We start from the raw sequence: 26713 nt of genomic DNA, 5'->3' as shown, positions 1-26713 counted from the left end.
GTTCCCAAGCACGCTTCCATCGGCAAAAGATAGCTTTTTTCCTCGGACGAAAATGGGAACGATAGGACTGAACGGCGTAACGAGAGAATGAAAATTTACATTGAATCGGATTAATGATAGGTTTGCTGTTTCTTAGCTAAGCGTGTTTTTGACACGTGATATACGCGAACATTGTGCTTTACTAGATAAAAAACAAACACTGTACTGTGAGCCAGCTTTATTTGAGAAAATAGAGGCCTACGCATCGTTAGCATACCACCAATATGTATCCCTCCTGGGGAAATTACGGCGGTGGCCAACACCAGCCTCCTCCCCAGTCACATTTTGGCGTAAGACCGTCGCAATTACGGGCACCGCCACCGACTGGAGGGGGGTTCGGTGGGTTTGGAATGTCTACAACCGCCCCGGCCCAGTCCAACTTTTCCAGTTTGCGGGAGCAACATCTTCAGCAAATGCAGCAACTGCAGCAGCTTCACCAAAAGCAGCTCCAATCGGTTCTGCATCACAACAATGGACCGTACAGCGCTCCTCCTCCGGGGCCTTGGCAGGGCAGCGGCCCAGGATTTTCGAACATGAGTCCCGGTGGTCCCAGTGCTCCTTCTCCTTCTAGTTTTCAGGAACACCAGCCCCTGAGGGTTGCGCCCGGGCCTCCACCACAGCAACCGCCGCCTCCACAGCCAGTGCAGCAGGCGCAAGCCGAAGGACAGCGCCCGCCACCTGAACCAGTACCGCCGACAGTACCTCAAAACGGTTCTAACACGGAACTACCACCACCACCAACAAACAAACAAGAGGCTGTAATACCAAATGAACTGGACCAGTTCATCCAACAAGACGAGGAGAAACCAGACTTTTCCTCTATGTCATTGCAGGTGAGTATATAACAGCAGATCCACTGATAACGAAGAACGTTGATTATACTTACGGATATGGCATATAGGCAATCGGCGTTTAGGCCTATGTAGTATCAATATAATAACTGCTTCATGGCAAAAATGTGAATCTCTTAATGGGCATACAATTGGACTGCAGTACCGAATTCGGATAGCGGGTAAATTATGTGTGAAAATGACACTTTGTGCCGAGTCTGTGAATGAGATATTGAATGCCTTGGCTGCCAGCACTGACAGTGTACGGTGTCGTTAAACTTAGAACAGGTCATAATGCTTCGACTTTTCATTTTTCTCCTGTAGGAGCAGCAACAGTACTGGTACAAACAGCACCTCAAGAATTTGCAGAGGTTAAAAAATGAAAAGGCAAAACAGAATAGAACTCAAGGGGACAGTCAGCTGCCCCCTCCCAGTCAAACTTCGGCAGCCCCCCCTCCGCCAGTGGAGCCCCCCAAAAATGCACCCCCACCACCTCCTCCTACAGATGAGCCTCCACCCCCACCACCACCGGATGACTCTATGGTAATGACTGCAGTTATTATATGGATTTACTGAATTGACGACAATGGCCAGTTTAGGCCTCACATGAATTCCACAGTTCACAACCATTAAATATAGTTAATATTAAAAAAGATACACTCCCCTCACAAAGTAAGTCATGGCTAGGACTTTATAGCTTTAGTTGTACACTAACTCGTAGAAACAAGCTTGGTTGCTCACATAATTCATTTTAAATAATAAAATGATTGGAGACTTATTCCCAATTAGTGAATGAACGGTCCAAAGTGCAAAATAAGTGACAATTCAGAAAACCAAGAGAAAAAAGGTATTTCTGGCAATGGGAGGGGGGAATTGTTATGTTCTCAAGCTCACAATTATTTTTCCTATCCTCTGTGCTGTGTGCACCTTTTACAGGTAAACAAAGCATTGCTTATTGTGCAGTTCATCACAAATGTAGGTGATGATATAATATTGTATGTGATGGTGACATTGAACAGAATTAAGAATTTTCATGTAGGCTAGGTGTAGAGGACTGGTTAACTGGTATACGGTGCCGGGAAAAAGGAAAAATAAGTCCTTTTCATTCCCTTCTTCTACATAAGTAGTTAACATTGGCCACTGTCTTATTGGCTCGCTAGTTACAAAGCTGATGTTATAGCATTAGCAGGTTACTTAACTTTGCTAATCTATCTTAGCATAGCTGTCCTGATGGAACACAGTAACATGAGCTATGTGTGCTCTAACTTGCCCTGGGGCAACAAGATTAAAATAGGCTATGGCATATGGCTAACTGGCATGTTTACACGAATGAATACTGAAATGTTGCAGTGTGTTGTCCCTGTCAATACATTACATTACAGGCATTTAGCAGATGCTCTAATCCCAAGCGATTTACACAGCTTTTACATAACATTTACATTGCATCCATTTATACTGCTGGATATATACAGAAGCAATGCAGGTTAAGTGCCTTGCTCAAGGGTGCAACGGCAGTGTCCTACCCGGGAATCGAACCCTTTAGGTTACAAGACCAGTTCCTTACCCATTACACTACGCTGCCGCCCAAATGTCAAATGTTTTCCCTGCAGCTTTGAGGTTTTTATTTTTTTAATGCATTTCATGTCACAAGCATACATTTATTATGGACAAGTAGATTTCTTCCCAGTTAGCTCAGCCGGACGAGTGTGTGGGGGGGGGAGGGGGGGGGGGGGGGATGGGCGGGGGACCTTGACTTAAAACCCTGATATGTGTTGTATAACAAGGAGCTTGACGTGTACAGTTGTTAACACCCGTTCATTTGACCAGTCAGTCTGTATTTGAGGTTTGTTTCTGAGGTTCCACTGAATTTAGTGATCGAACTGGCAACCCTCCGCCTTGTATGTTCCTGGTAGGACCTGTAGTTCTCGTACTTCTCGTCTAGAAATTGACCAACAGTGTGTGCGTCTATTGAATGTAGACCCACAGTGGTGAATTTTGTCAGGGATTCAGAAATAATCAGGCAAGGGTTTGGGAAGTTGTTGCATCATTGCCTTGGAACGATAAAGTAAAAGTCTTTGTTCTGAAGTGAATTATTGTGCTCTGTAAAAGTTTTAACAAGTGTTGCTTTTTCCTCTGTTCTACATGCTTGGAAAAAAATGTAATTAAAGGGTAAGCACCACATAATGGCACCCCCCCCAAAGATATTGGAGCAATTATTTTTAGTCTAGAGGTTTTTCATTAAATTAAGCTGAAATTGTTGCTAGTATGGCTTAGAATTTGACAAATTGATCACTCTTGATGGAAACACCTGATGTCACGCTGGAAAATTACTTGTGTGATGTGTGACGTCATGGGGGAGCACAAACAGCTCTGCTATTGTACGTTTTGGTTGAAAAGGTGATAGAAATGGAATGGACAGCACTGAACTATTTGATTCTGAATCAAAGGACATTATAAGTGACTCTGATGACACTAACTCTGATTAATCTGTACAAGACATAATCACTGATCCTGATACCACAATATAGCTGTTCTGGTTTGAACCAGAACAGCTATATGTGCAGGGTTCGGAGTTGGAGGATACTTCCCAAAGCCAACAACCAGAGCACTTTTTGGTAAATTTGCTTTTTAGCTATCTTGCCCAGATAAATATGAAAAAACAACAAAAAACATTCTAGTTGTGTATCTCCCTGTGCATCCTTTACAAGGATATTAGACAAAACCAGCTGCATGCTAACTGTGTTTGCTGCTCACTGCAAATTGACGGCACTAGCTTAGCTCATACCTCAGCTCTGTGAAGTGAGGGAAATACACCTTCCAGAGGAATCTCCAAACTTGAGTTGTTTACACAATACATCTTGCGTCTGTAACGAGTAAAAATTAGAACAGAAAAACAAGATCTTGGTTGTTTCAGAGGCAGCTACATTCAGAACTGTAACTTTGTTTGACAAATTACTACAAATGTCTGCTGGGTGCACAGCAGATGGATAAATGGTTATTTGAGTTCCGAATGTGCATAAATATTCTGCATTGAAATAATCTATGTTTGCTAACTAGTAACGTTATGTAGGCTGTATAATGGTGCTGTTTACTCATATAAATCTCTAACGACAAGTTAACCTAACGATTTTGCGCTAGGTAAACCACAAATGATGCATCATTAAGTGTGCCATGTATGAAGCTAACGACCAGCATGATGTGGATGATGTAGCTTGTGCGATACATGACCACACTTTATATTTAATAATTCTGCATTCACTACCAAACTTACCTAGCTGGCTAACTAGCTGTTTAGGTGACTATTTGTCATTGTCAAACACGCTCGTAAACAACAACTATGACTTACAACATCCGCTCTTATGTGGCTACAGCATTTTCCATTACACTAAATTGAATAAGGATCTACTGTAATCCACTTCTAGCAAGCAAATTAGTCTCCCATCATATGTCAATTTAATGTATTTTCCCTGTCTTTCTTATGTGCATCATGTTACGGCAATATAGGCTAATTCTTTAATGCAAAAAAAGGGTAGCTATAGCTTGTTTGACAGTATGGGACTTCCTCTATAACGTCATAAAATATGATGTATGTGATCGTTATGAAGATTGTTGAAAAAGGGATGCGGACCAAAAACAGTAAGCGATTTTATCTTTTAGGGCTTATTTCTAAATATATAATATCTTGTGCTTACCCTTTAAAAAGTCTCCTTGTTCTTTAGCCTTAGCAGAGAAGCCTGATGCCTCCAGGGCAACAGGGCCCTCCGGGGCCTCACAGTGCTCAGGGGCTTCAGGGGCCTCCGGCTCCTCATGGCTCTCAGGGACCTCCAGGGCCTCAAGCCTCTCAGGGGCCTCCAGCTCCTCGTGGCTCTCAGGGACCTCCGGGGCCTCCAGCCTCTCAGGGGCCTCCAGCTCCTCGTGGCTCTCAGGGACCTCCGGGGCCTCCAGCCTCTCAGGGGCCTCCAGCTCCTCGTGGCTCTCAGGGACCTCCGGGGCCTCCAGCCTCTCAGGGGCCTCCAGCTCCTCGTGGCTCTCAGGGACCTCCGGGGCCTCCAGCCTCTCAGGGGCCTCCGGCTCCTCGTGGCTCTCAGGGACCTCCGGGGCCTCAAGCCTCTCAGGGACCTCCAGGGCCTCACGCCATTCAGGGCCCTCCGGGGCCTCACGGTCCTCGGGGAGCCTTAGCAGAGAAGGGGCGACCATGAAAACGTGGCGCATTGATGGTTATATCCCCCTCTAAATCTCCTTCTCTCTTTCCGCATGACTTGCAGCCCGGTATCGGCTCCGCATCGGGGGACCCCGCAGAAGCTGCGCGCCTGCAGCAGCTGCAAGCCGCAGCCGCGCAGTGGCAGCTGACGCAGCAGCAGCGCGCAGGCTTCCAGTACCAGGCTCTCATGCAGCAGCACGCCCAGCTGCAACAGATCCTGCAGCAGTACCAGCAGTTCATTCAACAGCCTGCACATCTGCAGGTAACATTCCACGCTCAACTTACCAGTTGAACAGCTTTTACCTGTTTTTTTTTTAAATCTGTGCTCTCAAGCTTTCCCAGTCATTTTTAATTATACAGAATGACAGACCTATTCCCTGAAATTTTAATTGAAATTGAAGAATGAAATGCTAAAGGCAGTGTTCATTTTGTCATCAAAATGTTACACTTGCTCTGAGGGTTTAAGCTAAAATGAAGACCTTGGTTACGCATTTAAGGTGGAAGGCACTTTTGTTTGATGTCTGTTTTTGCTGTGGAACTGTTCTCCCCGTAGACCATGCCCCTGGACATGCAGCTGAGGCATTATGAGGTGCAACAGCAGCAGTTTGCCCCCGTGTACCAGGAGTGGGACCGGCAGTTCCGGATGTGGCAGGAGCAGTTTCAGACTTACCCGCACAAGGACCAGCTCCAGGACTACGAGTGCCAGTGGAAGCAGTGGCAGGAGCAGATGAAGTCCACGTCTGCCCACCTGCAGGAGCGGGTCACCACGCTCCGTGCCATGCAGAGCCAGTATGGCAGCGCCCCCTTCGGGGGAATGATGGGTATGGGGCAATACGGGCAGTACCGCCACCCAGTTCCAGACACCCAGATGCCATCACCCCACGTGGCACCCTCTCAAGTTCCCACTCCGAAAGTGGAGCCGCCCCCTCCTTCAGCGTCGATGGCACAGGCTCCACGGCCCCCGATGCCTCCAGGGCAACAGGGCCCTCCGGGGCCTCACAGTGCTCAGGGCCCTCCGGGGCCTCACAGTGCTCAAGGGCTTCAGGGGCCTCCGGCTCCTCATGGCTCTCAGGGACCTCCGGGGCCTCCAGCCTCTCAGGGGCCTCCGGCTCCTCGTGGCTCTCAGGGCCCTCCGGGGCCTCAAGCCTCTCAGGGACCTCCAGGGCCTCACGCCATTCAGGGCCCTCCGGGGCCTCACGGTCCTCGGGGGCCTCCAGGCCCTTATGGCCCCCTGGGCCCCGCTGCTGTTCCTCGCACCCCAGCTCCGGCCACCACAGAACCCCATAGCACACCCTCCACAGCCTCTGGGCCTGCGCCTCCCACCACGTCTGCCTCCCAGGTGGCTTACTCTGCCGCTGGACCCCCTGTTCGAGGGGCTAGGCCCCCTGGACCACCGCCACACTTTGAGGGCCCAAGAGGACCAAGGTTAGGACTACTTTTTGCTTTCCATGCATCCTTTTGCTTGTGTCATGCAAGCATTATTAGCTTACTCCTTAGATTAGTTTAGCCGATACTCGTGGAGTGATTTTCCAAACAATGAACGTGCATGTGTTCAATAGATTTTCAAAAACAGCTGTAGCTGCACGAACGGATTCCGCCATTAAGCTCTGGAATCGGTTGTACTGTCGGCAAAATCGGCTGTTATGTTGGTATCCAATGGTAAAGAGTGCTAAGGTATGCAGACATGCTGGAGAAATTTAAGGCTGAGGAACCAAAGATGCAGTCTGTGTCTGTAGTGCAGTTTTGATTATTTTCATGACTACTGACATATACAGAAGTCATTGTTAAAAAACAATTCTTACAGCAGTGGCCTATTTTCTATGTGTATCATATTAGCAATGTATTAGATGATCAGAAACGCGTAGGTAATGTTGTTTACCCATTGTATGTCCTCACAGGACCAACTAATGTATGGTTCCTTTTAAAAAATGTTTCAGGGCATTTTTAAAAATCATTTTGCACATTTAGTCTACAGTAGAATGCATCAAATTATTTTGCTGTCCTACTTTCAAATGTCAATGTAATCAGTACTTATTAGGAATAAGGAAAATGTTTTAAAAAAGAAAACAAGAAAAGAATAAACACTATGCCAAATTTAAGGCCTTGTTGTGAACAGAATGCAATTACATAGGTGATCAGTGCTTTGCTTGTCTAGTAAATCTCAGCTTATTGTCACAGGTTTGAAGGACCCAGAGGAAATGATTTCCAAAGGTTTCAGCCGCCACCGAGGTTTAACCCGCCGCAGCGATTTGAGCCGCATCAGAGGTTCGATCAGCCCCCTAGGGGAAACCAGCCCGGCCAGTTTGGAGCTCCAGGAAGGTTTGAGCCTCCGCCAAGGCCTGGTGCCCCTCCCCGCTTCGAGAGACCTCCTGGGCCCCAGCCACCTCCCAGATTCACCCCCCCTCCCAAACCCGATCCCGCCTCAGAGAACAAGCAACAGATGGAAAAAGCCCCCACACCTACACACCCTCAGACTAAAGACAAGCTTGCCGAGACTCCCCAAATGCAGGTGGATGATAAAACAGGCACCAAGAATACCCAAGAAGTCCTGTCAGATGACATCCTGGAATCAAGTGATGGATTTTTCATCCAGAGTGACCCCATTCCCCAGACCTCTGTCAAGACTGATACGCAGAACAAGCCTGAAGACCAGAGCAAGGAAGTGGCTGACAAGGCCAAACTCACTCCAGAGGCAACTAAGACGTCCATTGAGCCTCCTGCCCTGCCGAAACAGCCTCCGGGCAACAGCAACACAAACTCTTTAAACCAAGCCAGACCTCCTGCGAACCACAGCACCGCACCCGGGCCGCCCCAGAAGCCCCACCCTCCACCCGGGCCGGCTCCGCCCGGGCCAAGAGCGGGCATGCCCGAGCCTCCGCACGGGTTCCTCCACCAGGAGCACCCACCAATGGGGATGCCGGGGATGCCTCGCGGGAGGGGGCGGGGCCAGATGCCACCTCCCCCGGGCAGGGGCCGTGGACGAGGTCTCCCCAGGGGACCGATGGGGCCCCCGCGCGGGTTCAACTCCGGGCCCAATCCACAGGCGGAGGGGATGGATTACGACTACGCGCCCCCGCATGGGGACAGGATGCAGGGGGAGGAGGAGCCGTACGAGTGGCACGACCCGCCTTTCGACGGGCCAGGTGGGATTCACGGGAGGAGGCCGCCGCCACCGCCACCTCCGGAGGAAGAGATGTGGGGCGGGGAGGAGGAGGAGCAATACCCAGAAGAGTATTACGAAGAGCCTGGGATGCGAGGCCCGCCGCCGGGGCGCGAGCCCCTGGAGCACCCTGGAAGGGAGAAACCCTGGGAGGAACCTGAGCCTGAGTACTGGGAAGAAGAGGCAGATCCGTACTGGAGAGAGAAGAGGCCCCCGGTACGCCACGGGCCCCCGTTCTTCCACGAGGAGCACAGACGCCCTCCCCCTCCCCCTCCGCATGCGTTCAGGCACCCCGGTCCCAGGAGGCCCCCTTTCGCTCACGAGGAGATGGAGCACAACCTGCGCGGGCCGCCCCTCCATCACGACGCCATGGAACGTGACCCCATGGGCCCACCCCTGCACCCGGACCACGGGCCCCGCCGGGGGCCCCCCATGCATCCGGACATGATGGAGAGAGACATGAGGCGCCCCCCTCCTCCTCCTCCTCCGCGAGAGATGATGGAGAGGGACCACAGGGGGCCGCCCCCTTACCACCGCGAGCCGATGGACAGGGACCCGGCGTGGCCCCGGCCCCCGCCCCCGCCCCACGACAGGGAGTCCAGGCGACCGCCGCTCCCTCACGAGATCCTGGAGAGGCGCGGGCCTCCGAGCGTGGGTCACGAAGGCGTGCGCCGCGGGCCCCCTCCCCACGACGGCCCGGACAGAGACGCGTACGAGCAGGGCTACGGCGAGGAGTTCAGGCCTGAGGACGAGGAGTACCGGAGGCCCCCCCGCGACTACCGGCCCCGCGATTACAACCAAGAGGGCGAGTACTACCCCCCCGCACAGGGCGAGTGGGACGGCGAGCGCCGCGACTACCCCCCGTACCCGCCGCGAGGGCCCGCCGACCGTTTCCGGGACGACCAGTGGTCCGAGGAGCAGGAGAGGCCGTACCCTTACGAGGGCGAGCTTCGCGAGAGGGGCGAGATGAGGGCGCGCGAGTACCCGGACGAGCCCCGCTGCCAAAGGGAGGAGCCCCCGTACCCGCCCCCGGCGGAATGGGACAGGCCGCTGCCGGAGAGGAACTTCCCTCACAGCGCGGTGGAGCAAAGGCCCCCGTACGATGACCGCGCGGAACCCCCCGCGGACCTGCCGCCGCCCGCTGCCCCGGCACCAAACGCTAACCTGACCCAAACTCCTCCGCTGGACCAGACTTCCCCTGGAGCTGGGAAAGGCATCCTGGCTCTTTCTCAAAGGCAGCATGAGATCATCTTGAAAGCTGCCCAGGAGCTCAAAATGATCAGGTGAGCACTGAGGCACATTGTTGCCAGCAGAAATTGATTAAAACCCCATTTGTAACGCTTCTGCAAGCACATGTTCTGGAGGTTCCTGTATTACTTGTTGCTTCAAGAGTTTGACAAAGTGATGGTGTTGCATTTCAAATAATCTTTTGGCACAGAGAACTCCAGGAGAATAAAAACGCTATGGGCGACTTCCTTAAACCTGAGACCACAGAGGCACCGCCTGAGATCCCACCTGGCCTGCTGGGATTGGAGATTTCTCCAGAAGTGAGGACCGCCCTTCAGGTAAATCCATCAGATGGGTTCATGTTACCCTCAACTTTAGCTTGTGTCTAGGCGAGCTGATGGTGTGCGCTGTTTTTACTCCATCTGGAACCCCTGTCAAAGATGAATTCCTGTGGAGCAATGTTAAATTCAGTTTCTCAAGAATACTAAACTTTCTGTGCATGTGCGTGTCAGGTGACCAGGTTTTTTTTTTGTTTGTTTTTTGTTTCAATAAACAAAGTCAGATATTGAGCAGGGCAGCCATGAAACTTTTGGGCTCCAATTGCGCGTACAAACGATCTGTTCGGCTTTGCTAAACTAAAGCCGGGCCTGTGAATTTCATCCTTCAAGATCGGCTTTCAGCTTTATGTAGGTTCACAGGCACCCGCCAAAGAGTTGATTCCATCTTCTCCTCCCTCCAAGGCCACCAACCTCCTGTCTGAGACCGGCCAGGCCCCTCCAGGTGCCATGGGGGCGTGGGATGCAGGCGGCCCGCTCCCCGCCTCCGACCCCGCTTTCCCGATGGCGCCAGCACCTGGGATGGAGGGGAAGCACCTGGCGTTGCCTCCCCCAACAAAACCCACCATCATCTCCAAGACCGTGGATTACGGCCACGGGCACGGTAAGCACAGCCGACGACGTCGTCAGGGTTACCCGGAGACACCTCCTCTCCCGTGCGCCATTGCGAACGGCGCCCCGCCCTCCCCTGGTTGAAACCCTTCTCCCGTTAAAAATTTTCAGACATCGGATCGACGGTGGAGCGGATCTCGTACGGCGAAAGGATCGTGTTGAGGCCGGACCCGCTCCCCTCCGAGAGGGCGTATGAGAAAGGTTGGTCGGGGTGACTTTTGTATTCTGCTGATCTGATCTTGTGAAGGGACCTGTTGGTTAGCTTCGGACGGCGCGTAGCCGTTCTGGAGGGTTGAGGGGGTGGGTTCAGTGTTGTCTTTCGAGGTGATGTTGAGCCGCTTGTGCAAGTGGCATTAGCGTCGTGTGTTTTTTTTGAAAATAAAGTGTGCTTGGGCGGTGGAGGAATCGCCTCATGAGTTGTACCGCTGTTTTGGGCCCGCCTCTCGCACGAACGCAGAACCCCTCGGCCCGAGAGATCCCTACGAGAGAGACCCTTATTACGACAGACGCCCGGATCCGTACATGGACCGCCGCGACTACGGCCGGGACCGGGACAGGGACCTGTACAGGGACAAGCCGCCCATGGATTACGAGAGGGAGCGCTACGAGAGGGAGCGCTACATGAGAGATGAGAGGTACTGGCCTTCTAAACTTTCTTCTGCTTTCATTACTCCTTTTTCCGTTGCATTGAGGACGTTCTGTGTCAGGGAAGTCAACTGGAATGGTTTAGAAGGCCCTTCGCTGTTGCCAGGCGGCTGTCGTTGTGTGACGCTACATTTCCAGTGATGCAAATGTTTGCCATTTCCTGCCTTGTAGGTGTGCTGGGGGTTTGGGCTGTGGGCGTGAGTCTGAATGCACATAATGCTGGCATTGCCCAAAAATTGTTGATTGATGTTGGTCTAGGTTAGCTGCTTGATAGATAGTTTGTACGTATTTGAAATTTGAAATTTGAATTAAAAATTATGATTGGCTGAATTCAATTTTGAATGATATAGACTCTTCAGTCACAGTAGACTGTGTCCAGATCCTTAATTGGCAGCAAGGTGATTGTGATCAGGGATTACGAATGAATGATGTTTAAGCTCCTTTAAATAATTTAATAACGTTCTCATGATGACAATACATTGGCGTGTAACCATGGAAAGTTCAACAAAACTGAAAGTGTTGTCATAGCAATGATGAACATAGCGAAAATCCAGAACAACTTTTAATTATTACTGGTGTACCTTGCTGAAAGGTGCTTTTTGTGGAGGCAGCAGGCCTACAGCGGGCACATTGTGGAAATTCTGATTTTATATCCTTTCTTTGCCTTTTTTTCAGCATACAATTTTAAAAAACTACATTTCCATATGGCCTAAAGCAGTACCGTGCTTGATAACTCATTTACTTTTTGTGACCTTTTGCTGTATGCTGAATAAAGTAACAATATGTACGTAAAGTGTTTGTCAATAATTTTTTATCCAATTTATATTTTGGCTCTTGAGAAGTTGGAAAGCTTGGCAACATAGCGACTAATGGCAGTGGCAGCAGTTACGTTCACACGCTTCACTTCGTCTGTCTAGAAGCCCAGATAGGGGTGGGGCTTTGGCTTCAGAAAAACATAACTTCGGTTTCTGAGCAATTCCCCTAAGTGAAGTTTCCAGTTACAGTTTCCAGTTGCCTGAGGGCGTGACATTTAATGGATTGGACTGCAGCCTGGGGTTTTTGCAAGGAGAAGAAATTAGCTGGAACAAAATATAATGTCATTAACCAGTTTACATACTCTTAACATTGTGTTTTCTCTCCGGAACACTTGAAAGTGATTTGGTTTTTGTTCCATGAGAAGTTTTGTTCGTTTTTGTTTATCGTGTTCGCTCCGTGAACCGTGTGTAATCCCTGATTGTGACTGTGGGATGGGTCTCTCTCTCTCTCGCCTGTCTGTTCAGGCTGCCCCCAGGCCCCCCACCTCGCCCGGGCGGCTACAGGGAGAGGGAGATGCGGAACAGCCGGGACCGGGAGCGGGAGGGGCGCAGCAGCCGGGACAGGGAGGAGCACTACGGCAGGCCCGGGTTCGACCGGCCCCCGTACGACCGCGGGCCTGAGCGCCCCGGTTACGACCACGGCCCCGCAGCCTACGGAAGTAAGACATCATCACTGTGCCCTGTCACCTTGATCATAAAAACGAGTCTTCTGGGTAATGTATTTTTTTTGCTCATTATTTTCCATTATGCCAACCACTTTGCTCCAGACGATAGAAGGCCATACCCCGAAGAGCGACTTCCTGTTCCTGCTCCATCATTGCCGCCACCGCCGCCCCCTGCCCCCCGGAGGGTTGAGAAGAAACCGGAGATGAAGAACGTGGACGACATTTTGAAAATGCCAGGCAGAGAGAGCCGACCGGAGAGGGTAAAGCTCACCGGCGACCCCCAAGACAGTCTTTTTTATGAGGCCATTTTCGTTTATGAGTGTAACCTTCATCCCTTGTGTTTTGCTTTTAGATTGTCATTATAATGCGGGGACTTCCAGGAAGTGGCAAAAGCCATGTGGCAAAACTGATCCGGGTGAGTGTAATGGTGCATCTCTACTGCTGCTGTTACCCAGCTTTGTCCCCTTGAGATTCTTTTGCAGTAGGAATTGGGATAATCTATGGACAATTCGCATGAAAGAGCCTTAAGAGTGAAGTGCAAAATTTTTCACCCGTTGATTTCAAATCCAGAGCTGTGGCATTGCAGTGTAAATGGTAATGGTAAATGGACTTTTATCCAAAGCGCTTTACAATTGATGCCTCTCATTCACCCATTCACACACACACACTCGCACACCAACGGTGAAAGGCTGCCATGCAAGGTACCAGTCAGCTCGTTGGGAGCAATTAGGGGTTAGGTGTCTTGCTCAGGGACTATATTACCTTATCCGGGATTAAGGTTTGCAGGCAGCACGATACGATCCATTGTTTCGTAGTCTGTACCAGTGTAAAATTATCCTTTCATACCATCATTCCTTACCCAAAAAATGTCCTTGTATTATCAAAAAGTATGCCATTTCCAACTTTAATACATACAAGTACAAAACCGTCAGGTTTTGGGACCACTGGCTGTTTGTATGTGTAAATCCTCAACATGTAGCAGCACTTGGGAGTGTGAGAGGTCTGATGATGGTTTTTGCGTTCTTCAGGACAAAGAAGTGGAGTGCGGTGGGGCGCCCCCTCGGGTCCTTGGGCTCGATGATTACTTCATGACAGAGGTCGAGAGGGTAGAGAAGGACCCTGAAACAGGAAAACGAGTCAAAACGAAGGTGCGTGCCTCATGGTGACAGTTGGCAACGGTACAAATTCCGGTTCAAAAGTGCACACACAGATGCTATGATGTCAACCGTCTGTGCGTCCTTTTAATTTCCGAAGATTTGACATTGTCTCCCTGTCAGGCCTTGGAATATGAATATGAGCCAGAGATGGAAGAAACGTATCGCAACAGTATGCTCAAGACCTTTCGGAAAACACTGGACGATGGCTTTTTCCCTTTCATCATCATCGATGCGATTAACGACAGAGTTAAATACTTTGATCAGTTCTGGAGTGCCGCCAAAACCAAAGGGTTCGAGGTGAGTCCTCAGCGGTTTTGCAGGCCAGTGACATCAGGATATGTTTCAGCTAGTGTCTCTGCATTGCCCATCTTTGTTTTGCAGCAATTTCATATTTTGGTGCTATACAGATTTGCTAAATGTGGTTAGCTTATCCTTAACTACTGCAAGCATTTCAAACAGCTCTAAAAATGCAATTGAAATCCTTTTTAGGTGTACTTGGCTGAAATCACCGCTGACAACCAGACTTGTGCAAAGAGAAATGTCCATGGACGAAAGATAAAGGATATTGTGAAGGTATGTGTGTTGAACCACTGCGTATACAATGAGGCACAGGTTTTTTTTTTTTTTTTTTAAAGGGATAGGTCACTTTCTGCTGTTGTTTTTATATTCTTCCGGTTTTAGTTTATGTTTTTAATTGGCCCATACAGTTTTTGTTCTTGATAATGTTAATGATACCTATTTTAATAATTATATTTTAGATGCCTTTTGATGTTTTTAACAACCAGCTGGAACACTTAGCTAAATAAGCCATCCTTGTTTGACAGCTTTTTGTATTTGTAAAACAAATACAGCATAGTCAATTTTTTTTAAAAATGGGCTGCTCTGAAATTTTAGAAAGAATGGAAAGTTGCAGCATCCACAATGTGCCCTCATGTTCTGTTTTGCAGATGGCTAGCAACTGGGAGCCATCTCCTCGTCACATGGTGCGACTGGATATAAGGTCCCTGCTGCAAGACGCTGCCATAGAGGAGGTATGTGGCAAAGATTTCGCTCTTTTACCCTTGGTCATGGTACTTAACCTGAAGTGCTTCAGGATGCATTCAGCTGTATGAATAGATAGTGTGTAAAGCTGCTGCACTAGTCTCCCTGGGTAAAGTTAATAATAAAATTAAACTAGGCAATTCCTGCAGAAATTGTGAAGTGTGGTTGCCGCCAATGCAAAGATGACTTTGTGCTGAACAGAGTGAACAGTGTCTGTAGTATGAGCAGAGACAGAGTATTGTGTATGTGCTATAACATCACGGCCACGAGTTGATTTGCAACACACATATACAGAGCGGTTGCTAGGGTGTTGCTAGGTAGTTGCTATGGTGTTGTATGTGGTTGCTAGGGTGTTCTAGGTGGTTGCTAGGGTGTTGCTAGGTAGTTGCTTTGGTGTTTTACGTTGTTTGCTAGGGTATTCTAGGTGGTAGCTAGGGTGTTGCTAGGGTGTTTCTATAGTGTTCTAGGCAGTTGCTAGGGTGTTCTAGGTGGTTGCTAGGGTGTTGCTAGGTGGTTGTTATGGAGTTCTAGGCAGTTTCTAGGGTGTTAATAGGTGGTTGCTATGGTGTTCTATGAGGTTGCTAGGTTGTTGCTACGATGTTCTATTCGGTTGCTAGGTCTTTACCGAGTTCTCTATGACAAATGGTTCAAAAGTTATGAAATATCAAACATTGGCCAATCAGGAAAGGGGGCGAGGCTAACCTACACCAATGGATGAAGGACTCTACCGAGTCCAATGAGGCGTCTCGCAACGCTCTACGACAGGCGGTTCAAAAGTTATGAAATATTAAAGATCAGCAAATCAGGAAAGGGGGTGGGGCTAATCTTCACCAATGAACCAAGGACTTTCTACCAAGTCCAATAAGGCATCCCACAATTTGTGGGCAATTTTGCCCCATAGAGATGAATGGCGGAATGTTCAAATCCAGAGAGACCAGAGTACAGCTGCTAGAAGACAGAGCATTGTGACATCACAAGGGTGAGAAAACAGAGAATTGTGACATCACAAGGGTGAACATTCCACCATTCATTCTCTATGGGGCAAAATTGCCCACAAAAAGTCGAATTTTTCAAAAAACTGTGCACCGAAACTTTCCACAAAGTAATAACACACCATTCCTGATGAAGCCGCTCGATTTGACATATTGCACATGTATGTGGTGCGAAAACTCTGGGAGGAGTAGCGGTCCCAAAAATGGGTGGAATAATAAATAAATATGCGAGATAATAGTAGTGTGATTGCCAAAGGCAACCACACTAATAAACAAATAGAGCTTGTCCAATAGAGTTACTCGATTGGAGCATACCACTGCCCACAGGTGGAGATGGAGGATTTTAACCCATCGGAGGAGGAGCAGAAGGCGGAGCTAAAGGAAGCCGCCACAGAGGAAGAGGAAGGGGATCTGGTAGGACAAGAGCTCTTTCTGCATGTTTTTATTCTTGTTTCCTCCAGATTGGCACTAGTAAAAATAATTTGCATTTTGCATAGTCTAACAATGTATTTGTTTCAGTGTTATAAAGCCCTGTTTGTAGTTTTCAGGCTTAGCTTTGAATTTTTGGGAATCACAGTAAATGTCTGCCCTGTCATAGTGCTCTAAACAATGTTGCCAATCATTTACTGAAAAATGTCTGATGGCTTAAATTTTGTTGTACTTTGTGTGATCTTTAATATATGGCAGAACATATAAAACATTTGGGTTATCATAAATAATAATAAGTAAATAAATAAATAAGTAAAATGACATTACACCAAAAAGTGCCTAAATTTCACAATTGTATACCATCATACAGATTATATATTCAGCAACAGGATATGATATTAAATCTACAGTGCATTAATAAGATGGTGCAGTATATTGCTTTATCTAACAAATAATTTAAAAAATTGTTTTTCTGAAATACAAATAGAATAATATTATTTCTTTAAATGATGTAATGTAGTTATCAAGTATAAATGCATGCTTATTTCTATACTCGGAATATGGTTTGCCAATGTTATTTCAGGTGAAATGTATTTTCAAAAATACATCTGATCTGCTTCTACTTGTAGAATATACATTACGCATAATACATCAACAGCTCATTGATGTGAAATGTATTTAATTGTGCAACAGGACAGTTGTTTCGTTGAAAAAAAAAATATTCTGAGTAACTCAAAAGTTTAGCTGATGTATTCAGTAGTTTGACATGCAGTTCCGTGGAAGTTGTGTAATACGGAGTTTGCACAATGAGAGAATCAGAATCAGCATTTTCATTAAGCACTTTCTTGATGTTTTCTTATTCTACAGTTATTCAGTGTTGGACTTCTTGATCTCTAACACTAAACTCATTTTCTGACTCAGTTAGTTAATATAGTAAAGACCTTTTTTAACGGTTTATTGAAACCAAGCAGTATGTCAAATGTATGTAATGCCCCTGTTTGAAAATAATTAACTCCATGGCTACAGCATCAAAAATAACAAGCATACAAAACTAAATCTGTACAGCTCTTTATTCACATTACTGCAAAGAAAAGGTGATTCTAAAATAATAGCTGCTAAGACTACTTTATTGCATTTATTTATATACTGAATATTAAAAAAAAAAACTATTAAATAGTTTAATAAAAAAGGGTAAGTATAGATGATGCAACAAATTAGAATACACACAAGTTATTTAGAGGTTAGAAGTCACTTTACTTTTTGAATAAAATGATAGCAGTTTAACATTTTGGTTTATTCCATAAACCTATCCTAAAAATCACTCTGATGTGATTTAAAGGACAATGATATTCATATTGGCATTTTCTGGGTCTACGTCATGCATTTTGGTTTCAGTATGTGTTTGTAGTAAAAGAATGATGGCACAGCACTTGAGGTTTCATATAAACATGCTGTAATTGATATTTGCATTTAACTTTTATTTGTGATTAATGATTAATCACAAATAACCAATAGCTTCATATAAGCACTGAAGGCTTGTTCATTTTAAGTTTCCTGCATTCAATGTGCTCAGTTCCAAAGAGGCAAACATATTCAATGCAGGAAATGTGAGTTTTTGAATATTGCTATTCCCTTGGAAATCGTGCTAATTTTAGTAGTAATAATAACACTAATATTGTCTGGTTTGATAAATTGTTAGCCTATTTCTTTCCAAGATTTAGTCAAGTACAGCGATAATAAATGACAGTTGTTTTGGAAAAGTGCAGGAATTATTTGTTGACAATTTGGTGGCTATGTAACAAAAAATGTTATACCCAATTTCATGGATATGTGTTGTGTGATATGTCTGAAAAATATCTCTATATTTTTACGCTTTTTGGTGACGTACAGTACATATACCTAAATGGAATGATTTTCAGTCAGAATCATATACTTAATGTAAGTGGCCTGTAGGCTATTTAGTGCAAATCCTGCATATGGTCTTTCTTTAAACTGCAGCAAATAATAAGATACCTTCAGGAGAAATAATTTTGTTCATTAAAAATACTTAGGAAGTACTTTCTGTTTCAGAAATGCTCACAGCACATGCAGTGTTAACAATAATACAGATTAACACGGCCTGAAATTTAAATTATAGATAATAGGTTGAAAAAATGTTTATTTGTACATTAGTTTTGGCGGCTAGGCATCGATTTATTTAATAAATTTTGTGAGTCGGTATGAATTGGGATCCCGATTTTGGTTGATGGGTGTTAAATTTATATACCCAGTTTGGGTATGTATAAATTTGTATAATGTTACCAAGGTTTCGTGTGTAGGTGTCGATATCTGGTCTTCCTCAGGTGTCGTCTAAATAGCCAGCAGGCTTACCGATGCATATGGTATTGGCAGTTACTGATGTTTTTTAAAAATGAAAAAAATATGTCTCATACAAGAAAGTGCTTATGAAGGATGGAGGCATTAATTACAGTAACGCAGGTTTATCATGACAAAATGAACTACTGTGGACTACCGTGTATGGGAAGTGTTTTTGTGATTGTTGCATTCTTCGGTATTTAACTGGTTTCTGTGTAGTATGACTGTTCAAAACCAGAGCTTGAAAAGTAAGAAAACAAAATGTTATATGAACACATAAAAGAACATGCTGTCAAAAACAATTTTTCAATTCAATGGTATACTCCTCAGGTAACTACTCTCAGATGATTATTATCATGTGTACATGATATAAAATATACAAATGTATATCTTATATGCATGTCGTTATGCCTGTAAAGGTATCATAATCTTCAAAACTTTTTTTTTTTTTTTAAACACAAAATGGAGCAAAAAATACAAAACAAAAAAACCTGAAGGATATCCAGACTTCCCCAAGGGGAGCCATACAACCTGAAATACCATGAGTACGATCCAAAAAAAAAAGTAATGCGTCCCAACCTAAAATAATGTTAGCGCAAGATATGTGGCTTTGAGGGCAGTGGATGGTATTTACGGGGGTAGCAAATCGGTAGGCATCGTCTGTGCTTCCCTTGAGCCGTCGCCTTGCCTTCATCCAAAGCTCCATGTGACCTCTGACCTGTTTGCATGCGAGTCCTGAAAGATGTCTGTATGGTGTTCTATATCGTTGCAATTGATTTGCTGACCTCTGTCTCATTAACTCTCATCTATTTTTAAGCCTTGTTCACCTCCCGCCCGTTTCCCAGATCGGCACTCCCTCTCTCTCTGCAGCGCTGAGATCTAACTGTCCAAGTCTTTCTCTGTGTATAATGTAGGGTTACATTCCAAAAAGCAAATGGGAGATGGACACTTCAGAGGCTAAACTGGGTAGGTGTTGCATTCTGTTACTTTTCTTTGTGTGTTTTGCGTTTAGTGTGCTCAAGGTGATAAATGCTTGTCACTGCGTATTGTGGTATTTCACTGTCTCAAATTCAAAATTATGTTGTATTATGTGGGAATTAAACATAACAAAGTATTGAATTGCATCACGGAAGGAAAACAGGTGAAGGCAAAAATATGTGTGTGTGGGTGTGTGTGTGTCTATATATATATATATATATATATATATATATATACATGATGTACAGGAACAGGACAAACCCAAATGATAGAATCCACTTGCCGATCCCCCAACTACATATTTTTCCTATTTTGGGGTGTAGTATAGAAAATATCAAAAATTGTCTGCTTGCTCAGTGTATTCCTGGCAAGTTCCATTTTGGGCTGGTAAAAAGAAGGGCCTTCATGCTCCCTCTAATCAGTATTGTTGGAGTGGTTGGTATCAGTCCACTTGCTGTTCAAAATGAGTTAATCATGTGCTGTCACAATGTAATACTTGGTAGGAAATTTGGTAGGAAAATTGTTTGACTGGTTCAAGTTTGATAGGCTACTATATACATTACATTACATTACATTACATTACAGGCATTTGGCAAATGCTCTTATCCAGAGCGACGTACAACAAAGTGTATAACCATAACCAGGAACAAGTATGACGAAACCCCTAGAGAGAAGTACCGGTCCAAGTGCAGAGAACAACCGCATAGTTCAACTTGGACCCTGAAGGTTAAACTGATTAACACTAACACAACGAGAACGGCAACAACGCAGTCTATGGAAAAAATACAAGTAGTAGTTAAGACATATATGCATGCTATTATCTCTTTATGTATTTGTTTATTATTGAATGCTGAAAATAGAAATTTTAAATTGCTGCTGGGTTGCCAATGGCACATCCTGGATACGCCCCCGCAGTCTGGTATCAAATCTAGACCGGCTCAGTATCGTCAGGTGGTTGTGACATGTCATTCTTTAGAGTGTGGATTGTCATCACCTGCCCGCCCCCCCCGCCTTCCAAAAAAAACAGAGAGGAATTATTTTCTTTTTTAAATGAATTATTTTTAAAATAAAAATTCAAGTTGCTCTGGGCGATTTGATGCTGGAGAATACAGGCCAAAGTTTCATTCTAGGAGGTGATTGCAAAGTTTTCTTCAGCACCAAAAATGCTTAATGGGGTACAGTTTTTTTTTTTTTTTTTTTTCCAAATGCCTCATAAATTACATTTCATACATTTGAAAAATGGCAGATAGAATCTTTTTTTTGTGGGTGTCATATGAGGTAGTGAAAAGAGATGGTCAGTCAAATTAACAAAATTGACTTGTTTTTTTTGTTTTTTTTTTTAACTTATTCTGTGGTTTGAAATAAAAAAAAGAGTTTCTGGCCTGAAGTAAATGTAACAAAAACGAGCACGAAACCGTCCAGACTCATGGCGCAACTTGGCGAACTATATTTTTTGGTTGATTTTACGCGCTCATATATGGCAGTTGGTTGAAAATAGACACTTCGTGCTACAATCATGATAAGCAATGACTGTGCTGTGAAGTGTAGGTAGCAAACAACAAGAATCCTTTTGACGTAATTTACATAGAAACTGTACGCTCAGATCGCCTAGTTTCACTCACTGTTGTCAAGTGGAATCAATAACATTTCAGAAAATATATAACATTAAAAGATTTAATTAAATCTTCTACTGGGAGTTTTGCCGTTTATTGAGGGTGTGACAGAAAATTTCGGTGCTGCTGACTGTAATCGAATGTTTTTCACATTTACAGTTCGATTGAGCAAGTACCATTCACAGTACATTTTTATGGGTTAGTGCTGTCAGATTGTGCTTGCTACTTTACATGCACCTTTTACGGCGATCAATAAAGGCTAACAGCACAGTACCACTTACTTCTTGTCACTTGTACCACCACTGTAATGAACTAAAAAAAGGCTACAAACTACCTTTTCTATGAGAAATGTGTTGTCGAGCTCACGCGCATACACTGCTGGCGACATTCTAAAGCTCCGTTTTGCCCTCCGTACTATATAGCTAGCTAGCTAGCTATAGCTCATCCTCACCTCTGTAAAGTTATTTGTTGTCCTGTGTGTGTCCATACATCTGTATCGGTGGTTGTAGATGTGTGTCCTTAGCTCCTACTCATGCGTGCAGGATAGCATCCGTACGCGCTAACTAGGTAAACTAAAGTAGGCGATCCTTATGCGCTAACTAGGTTAGCTAAAGTAGGCAAAACACGAACATGTTAGGGTTAGCTAAAGTAACGTTAGGCGATAAAGCTGTGCTTAAAAATGTCATGCCGTACCACCTGCGCACGCGTCCTACTAAACGAAGCACCACCTGCGCATGCGTCCCACCAAACCTCCCTCAAAGGTTGTCCGTGAATGAGGGAGTGACTGAATGAGTGAGTGAGTGAGACCACAATTTGCCACGCCTAGCCCACGGCGCCAGTTCCTGCGCACCGTGGGAAATATTTGCTGTTCAAAACTATGAATTCTAGCTACTGTTTCTACACCACGTGTGTATATTACATTTAATGTCTACATGGTTGGATAGGCTGGGTGCTGATTGGGTGGGTGGGGGAACGTTACTCAGGAAACTCTGTTGTTCAGTGACCATGGCTGTTTGCTGGGGTAGGGCTGGGGAAGCAGTTTGCTGGGTCTGAAGTTGACCAGGGCAGCGCTCTTTCATTGCAGACAAGCTGGACGGACTGGTGAGCGGCGGAAAGAGGAAGCGGGATTCTGACGGCGCGGCGGGCATGGAGGACTTCCTGCAGCTCCCCGACGACTATGCCACCCGCATGTCAGAGCCGGGGAAGAAGAGGGTAACGCTCGCCCCAAAGCCCCTCCCCTTTCGAGTTTCCCTTTTTTTTTCCCAAATGTACTATGACCCGTGCTGCAACGCTACATTGGAGAGCCAACCATTTTAAATTCTTGTGAATATGTCAATGTAAAGAAGGATCCTCCAGCTTTCCAGATGCGCCATTTTGAATACGTGCGGGTAAAGTGACAACCACCCCCATAATTCATGTTTTGAGTGCTCATCTAGAAAAGTGTGCATTTCATTGCAGCAACCAAGCAACCTTTGGTTAAGTTACGTCTTAGAGCGCGGCCAACCATCGAGACCGGCCGAACGGCGCGCGCCATTTCCTGCTCATGACGCGCCACCGTTTGGCGTTTCTCCCCTGTGCTGTAGGTGCGGTGGGCGGATCTAGAGGAGAAAAAAGACGCCGATAGAAAGCGCGCTATTGGCTTTGTAGTGGGCCAGACAGACTGGGAGAAAATCACCGACGAGAGCGGACAACTCGCCGAACGAGCCCTCAATCGCACAAAGTATTTCTAAGAAAAAATATTTCAGAGAATTGTCTTTCGGCTAATGAAGGTGAGTCGTTTCCTCCTTTTTTCACTTAATAATGATCTTGAGTTAATATTCACTTGCTTGTAATAGACAAGCAACTGGCATCAGTCCTTTGAGCAGAGGTGGTCAGAATGAAGTGAGAATAGAAATTTGAACCGCAATTATCGGCTGCATGTATTAACTACTAATCTTTATAATAGAGTCTGAAGTACGTTCCAAGCTAATCCTCTGCTTTTACAGAAGATGATCAATAACAGGCAGTTCTGTCCATTTAATGACAATGTTACACCTTTATGAAATATCAGGTTCTGCTTTAGTTTGTTCAAATGCCTGCAGCCTAGTGATTGTATCAAAAAAATCTAAACATTTAAAACCTTCCATCAATATAAATAATATAGCTTTATTATTATTTATGTGTGTGTGTGTGTGTGTGTGTGTGTGTGTGTGGGCATGTATATTTGGTTGTGTATGTGTGCGAGTGTGATTTAAGGAGGTTAAAACACTTGCTGTGTCTGGTGTCTTAAACTGCTGATACATGTATTCTAAACTTCCCTTAAAATAAGACATTTCTTGTTTACAAGTGACCATTGTACGCATGTTTTTTTTTACAGCCAAAATCCTTTTTTCTCTTGCAGATACCTGACAGTGAAAACAAAACCCTGGTTAATAGAAGCAGGAAAAACAGCTTTTGTTTAAAATAGTTTTTATTCCCATCATCGGATTCATGGACACCCAGAAAAGACGTCATTGTCTTCAATTCTTCCAAGATTTAGTTTTCTCATTTCATGCACTGTTGATAAATCCCTGTGCCTGTGATCCGAACAGCTTCTCCTGCTAGGTGTGCTTGTTCATTTTTTATATCCTTCTGTACTGTTATCTTGTGAGCACTGTTGTTTATTTTAACTTTAAAAGGAAACAATAAAAGTTTCACCAGAACCTTCTAGACAAGCTCATGTGAGTGGTCATGTGGGCTTCACTGTTTAAGTGTCTTGTGTTTTTGCAGCCAGCGATGGACTGTGACTTCTGTTGGTCAATTCTTTAATCTCCGGAATTCGATGAGGAAAAAAAAAAAAAAAGATCTGCAGTCTGAAGCCTGTGTTCCACTGACTTGCCTTAGCTATGTGCGCTACTTTCTAACGTATGGCCACATAAAAATATGGTAACTCCCGTGAATCACACACTGGCTTGACCTACAGCTGAGTAGGTAAAATCTATATGAACACCAAAAAGACACTTTCAGAAATGAGTGACTTTCCCGGCTATAGTATTTCGCAGATGATAAAAGGGACTGACCTGTGCTTTAGGGGAAACCCGTTACGATATGCGGAACTGGTCAATGTGTTGTCAGTCAGGATTGACTTTCTTAAAACAAACTCCTTCGGTTTTAGCTGGTACGTCTGAGGCACGTCAATGGAGACATAGCTTATTTTCTTTTATTTGATGTATTAGGTAAGTGCTCTTCACCACTTAATATTACTGTACAGTGATATGAACAAGTTTCTTGTTGTAAGACATTTTCTTGCTCTTTTAAGCTTTGACCACCCAATACAGAATTATCTTTCATCTGAAATGTCAGATCTGAAATTTGGAATTTCTATATTCTTTGGCAACACAAATCTTTTTTTATGGCGCAATACTGGAAAAAAAAAACAATCAAATAATTGTTTTATAAGATGATAGTTGTGAATATTTCATTTTAAAATGGCACACCATACAGTGGTAAGTTGGATGTTTTATCATCCTGCCACATTGTCGGTGTCCTGACTAAAAGGAAATGGGAATGAATCTGAGAACAACATTTGGCATGCCTCATTGAACACCAAAGGTGTTTGCTCACATCTGAAGTTTTTTTTTTTTTAATACAGTTCTTTTGAGATACTGGTTCCCATAAGAAACATATTCCTCGCAACTAAGTGGTTGTGGCCTAGACTCAAAGCCCATCCCCTTCTTCTGAATTCATTTTAGGAGGAATACCTATCCTGTCACATTGTGAAATGCATTATTTTGGTTACCAAAGAGTGGCAGCAACTGGCACCAGTTGTACATACAGGTTGAATGCCATTCTCTGAAATGAAGGAATGAAATAAAGTGCACCTGAAAGTGTTTGGAAATTGATTGGGCCATTTACTTGCATTGCGGTTTGGTGTCTGCAGCTAAGCACTTTCCCTGGGGTTCAAATTCTAAAAGCTAAAACTAGCCCAAAACTAGCATGCATGTTAAATGAATGTAAAGAGGTGCCCTGTAGACAGACATGTCTTTACCACTCACAACAAGGTATCTAAAGACTGAAGCCAAAAGCCTCCTGTATCTTTCTTTCCTACTGCACTGAAGAGTGAATGGATCTTTATGATTTACTTTGTAATTTTGTAAATTAAAGTTGTTTTATTTATATTCTAAAATTAAGTTTTCAGAGACTTCTGCACACATTTTCCTGGATGGTAAGTAAACATTACATTGGCTGCTTGGATGAGTGGTAGTTCAAGAACTTGGTTTGTGTCCCCAAGGTTGATCTTTTGAACCCAGTTCTGACCAAAGATCCGCGACGCAACAAAATTGTTTTAGACTGTTGCAGTGAGGCCATGCAGCAGTGCGAACTACCCGTCTCAGAACGTTTGATGCCGGCGATTCAATGTGGCGAGTTTTCGAACGTTGAAAAGAGTCTCCAGTTACAGCTTGTCACCTCGCAAATCTTTGGTCTGATCTGGGCTTTAGAGTCACTGGACTGTTGCATCCATGAAATGTGGGGGAAATTAACCTTGAAATATCCTTTGGCAATAATTAATGCCCAAAAAAACTAGTCGTCTTTGTGAATTATATGAAAAGTTTTTTTGGCTGGACCGCAACAGTGAAGCCAGCCCTATAAACGCAAATGTCTGTGACTGAGTGAGTGATGAAGTTACACCGTTGGTCGGCCGGATGAAGTGTGTTAGGTCCAGCCATACACTAGGTTTTGACCTGGTCTTGTTACAAGTTGTGAAATGTATTAATTAAAATTAAACTTTGAAACCGTTTAAATAAAATGTTGCAAATATATTGATGGGCTTCTTTGAAGAAGAGAAGTCAAAAGATTCACTTCCCTTGGTATTGATGAAAACTACTGGAACCCAGTATTTCTTGAAATTTATTTTAAGGAAATATGATTTAAGGAAATCATGTTTCCTTAAAATAGGTCCCATAATGAAGGTGTACCTTTCATTTTTTTATGAACACGTGCATAATACAGTTTGCCAAATGGTATTGCTTTATTTAACACTGACATTTCCTATCAGAATTTTGGGAATTGTTATATTGTATTTTAAAAATCACCATTTAATGATGATTATAGTCTGCTTATAACATTTTCTTCCACAATAGCATGTCTTTCCAACTGTTACACCAATTTGTGTAACAAATAAAATACAAACTTCTGTCATCAATTTAAATTTTCTTATGCAAATGTTCTTTTAGGAATAATATCATTACTCTTGTTTGTCATGCAGTGTATATAAAGTTGTGTCTTCAAGTAATATCTAATGATCACATTGTATGTGATGACATTGTATTGTGGGAAAGTTATGGGAAAAAAATATGACCGTTTTATATTGGCACCCAGTTCAACCAAAAGCTTTTAACTGTAGGGATGCGCATTAAAAAAACAAATTAAATAAAATAAACAAAAAATAAAAAGAGGTTGCATAGAACAGCTACAAAGAACAAAAATATTTTTTTCTACAGTCTGCATGGTCTGATCTGTAGAAATATTGCGCATCAAGGCTTCGACGACCCAGATACTCCTGAGCAATGCTTGGCAGTGATTCTTGTCCGTGAATCACAGAGGTTTGGTAAAATTTAAGTGCTGGAAACCAAGGTAAGGAGATATCTGGTGATGCTTTAT

The 26713-nt window shown here is 44.6% G+C and overlaps 1 protein-coding gene across 1 annotated transcript; it reads left to right on the top strand.

Moving 5' to 3' along the window:
- On the top strand, positions 1 to 26261 carry ylpm1 (YLP motif containing 1). The gene is made up of 21 exons (XM_035422007.1): positions 1 to 872; positions 1194 to 1412; positions 5135 to 5332; positions 5624 to 6495; positions 7249 to 9513; positions 9669 to 9795; positions 10198 to 10396; positions 10516 to 10605; positions 10862 to 11039; positions 12330 to 12523; positions 12632 to 12789; positions 12882 to 12944; positions 13558 to 13677; positions 13807 to 13983; positions 14176 to 14259; positions 14634 to 14717; positions 16047 to 16133; positions 19418 to 19469; positions 22179 to 22306; positions 22678 to 22863; positions 23475 to 26261. The coding sequence occupies exons 1-20, from the start codon at positions 264 to 266 to the stop codon at positions 22822 to 22824; spliced, it is 6051 nt and encodes a 2016-aa protein (XP_035277898.1). The 5' UTR covers positions 1 to 263; the 3' UTR covers positions 22825 to 22863; positions 23475 to 26261.
- The last annotated feature ends 452 nt before the right edge of the window (positions 26262 to 26713 follow it).

This window comes from Anguilla anguilla, chromosome 6, assembly GCF_013347855.1.
Source record: "Anguilla anguilla isolate fAngAng1 chromosome 6, fAngAng1.pri, whole genome shotgun sequence".
NCBI lineage: Eukaryota > Metazoa > Chordata > Actinopteri > Anguilliformes > Anguillidae > Anguilla > Anguilla anguilla.
The sequence above is the reverse complement of the archived record's forward strand: the minus strand, read 5'-3'. Positions and strand labels throughout refer to the sequence as shown.

Excerpts from the sequence above, each read along its gene's own strand:
- ylpm1 (XM_035422007.1), top strand. The coding sequence starts at position 264 with ATGTATCCCTCCTGGGGAAATTACGGCGGTGGCCAACACCAGCCTCCT. Across the intron at positions 13,678-13,806 it reads GAAAACGAGTCAAAACGAAG|GCCTTGGAATATGAATATGA; the intron begins GTGCGTGCCTCA and ends TCTCCCTGTCAG. Across the intron at positions 13,984-14,175 it reads CCAAAACCAAAGGGTTCGAG|GTGTACTTGGCTGAAATCAC; the intron begins GTGAGTCCTCAG and ends AATCCTTTTTAG.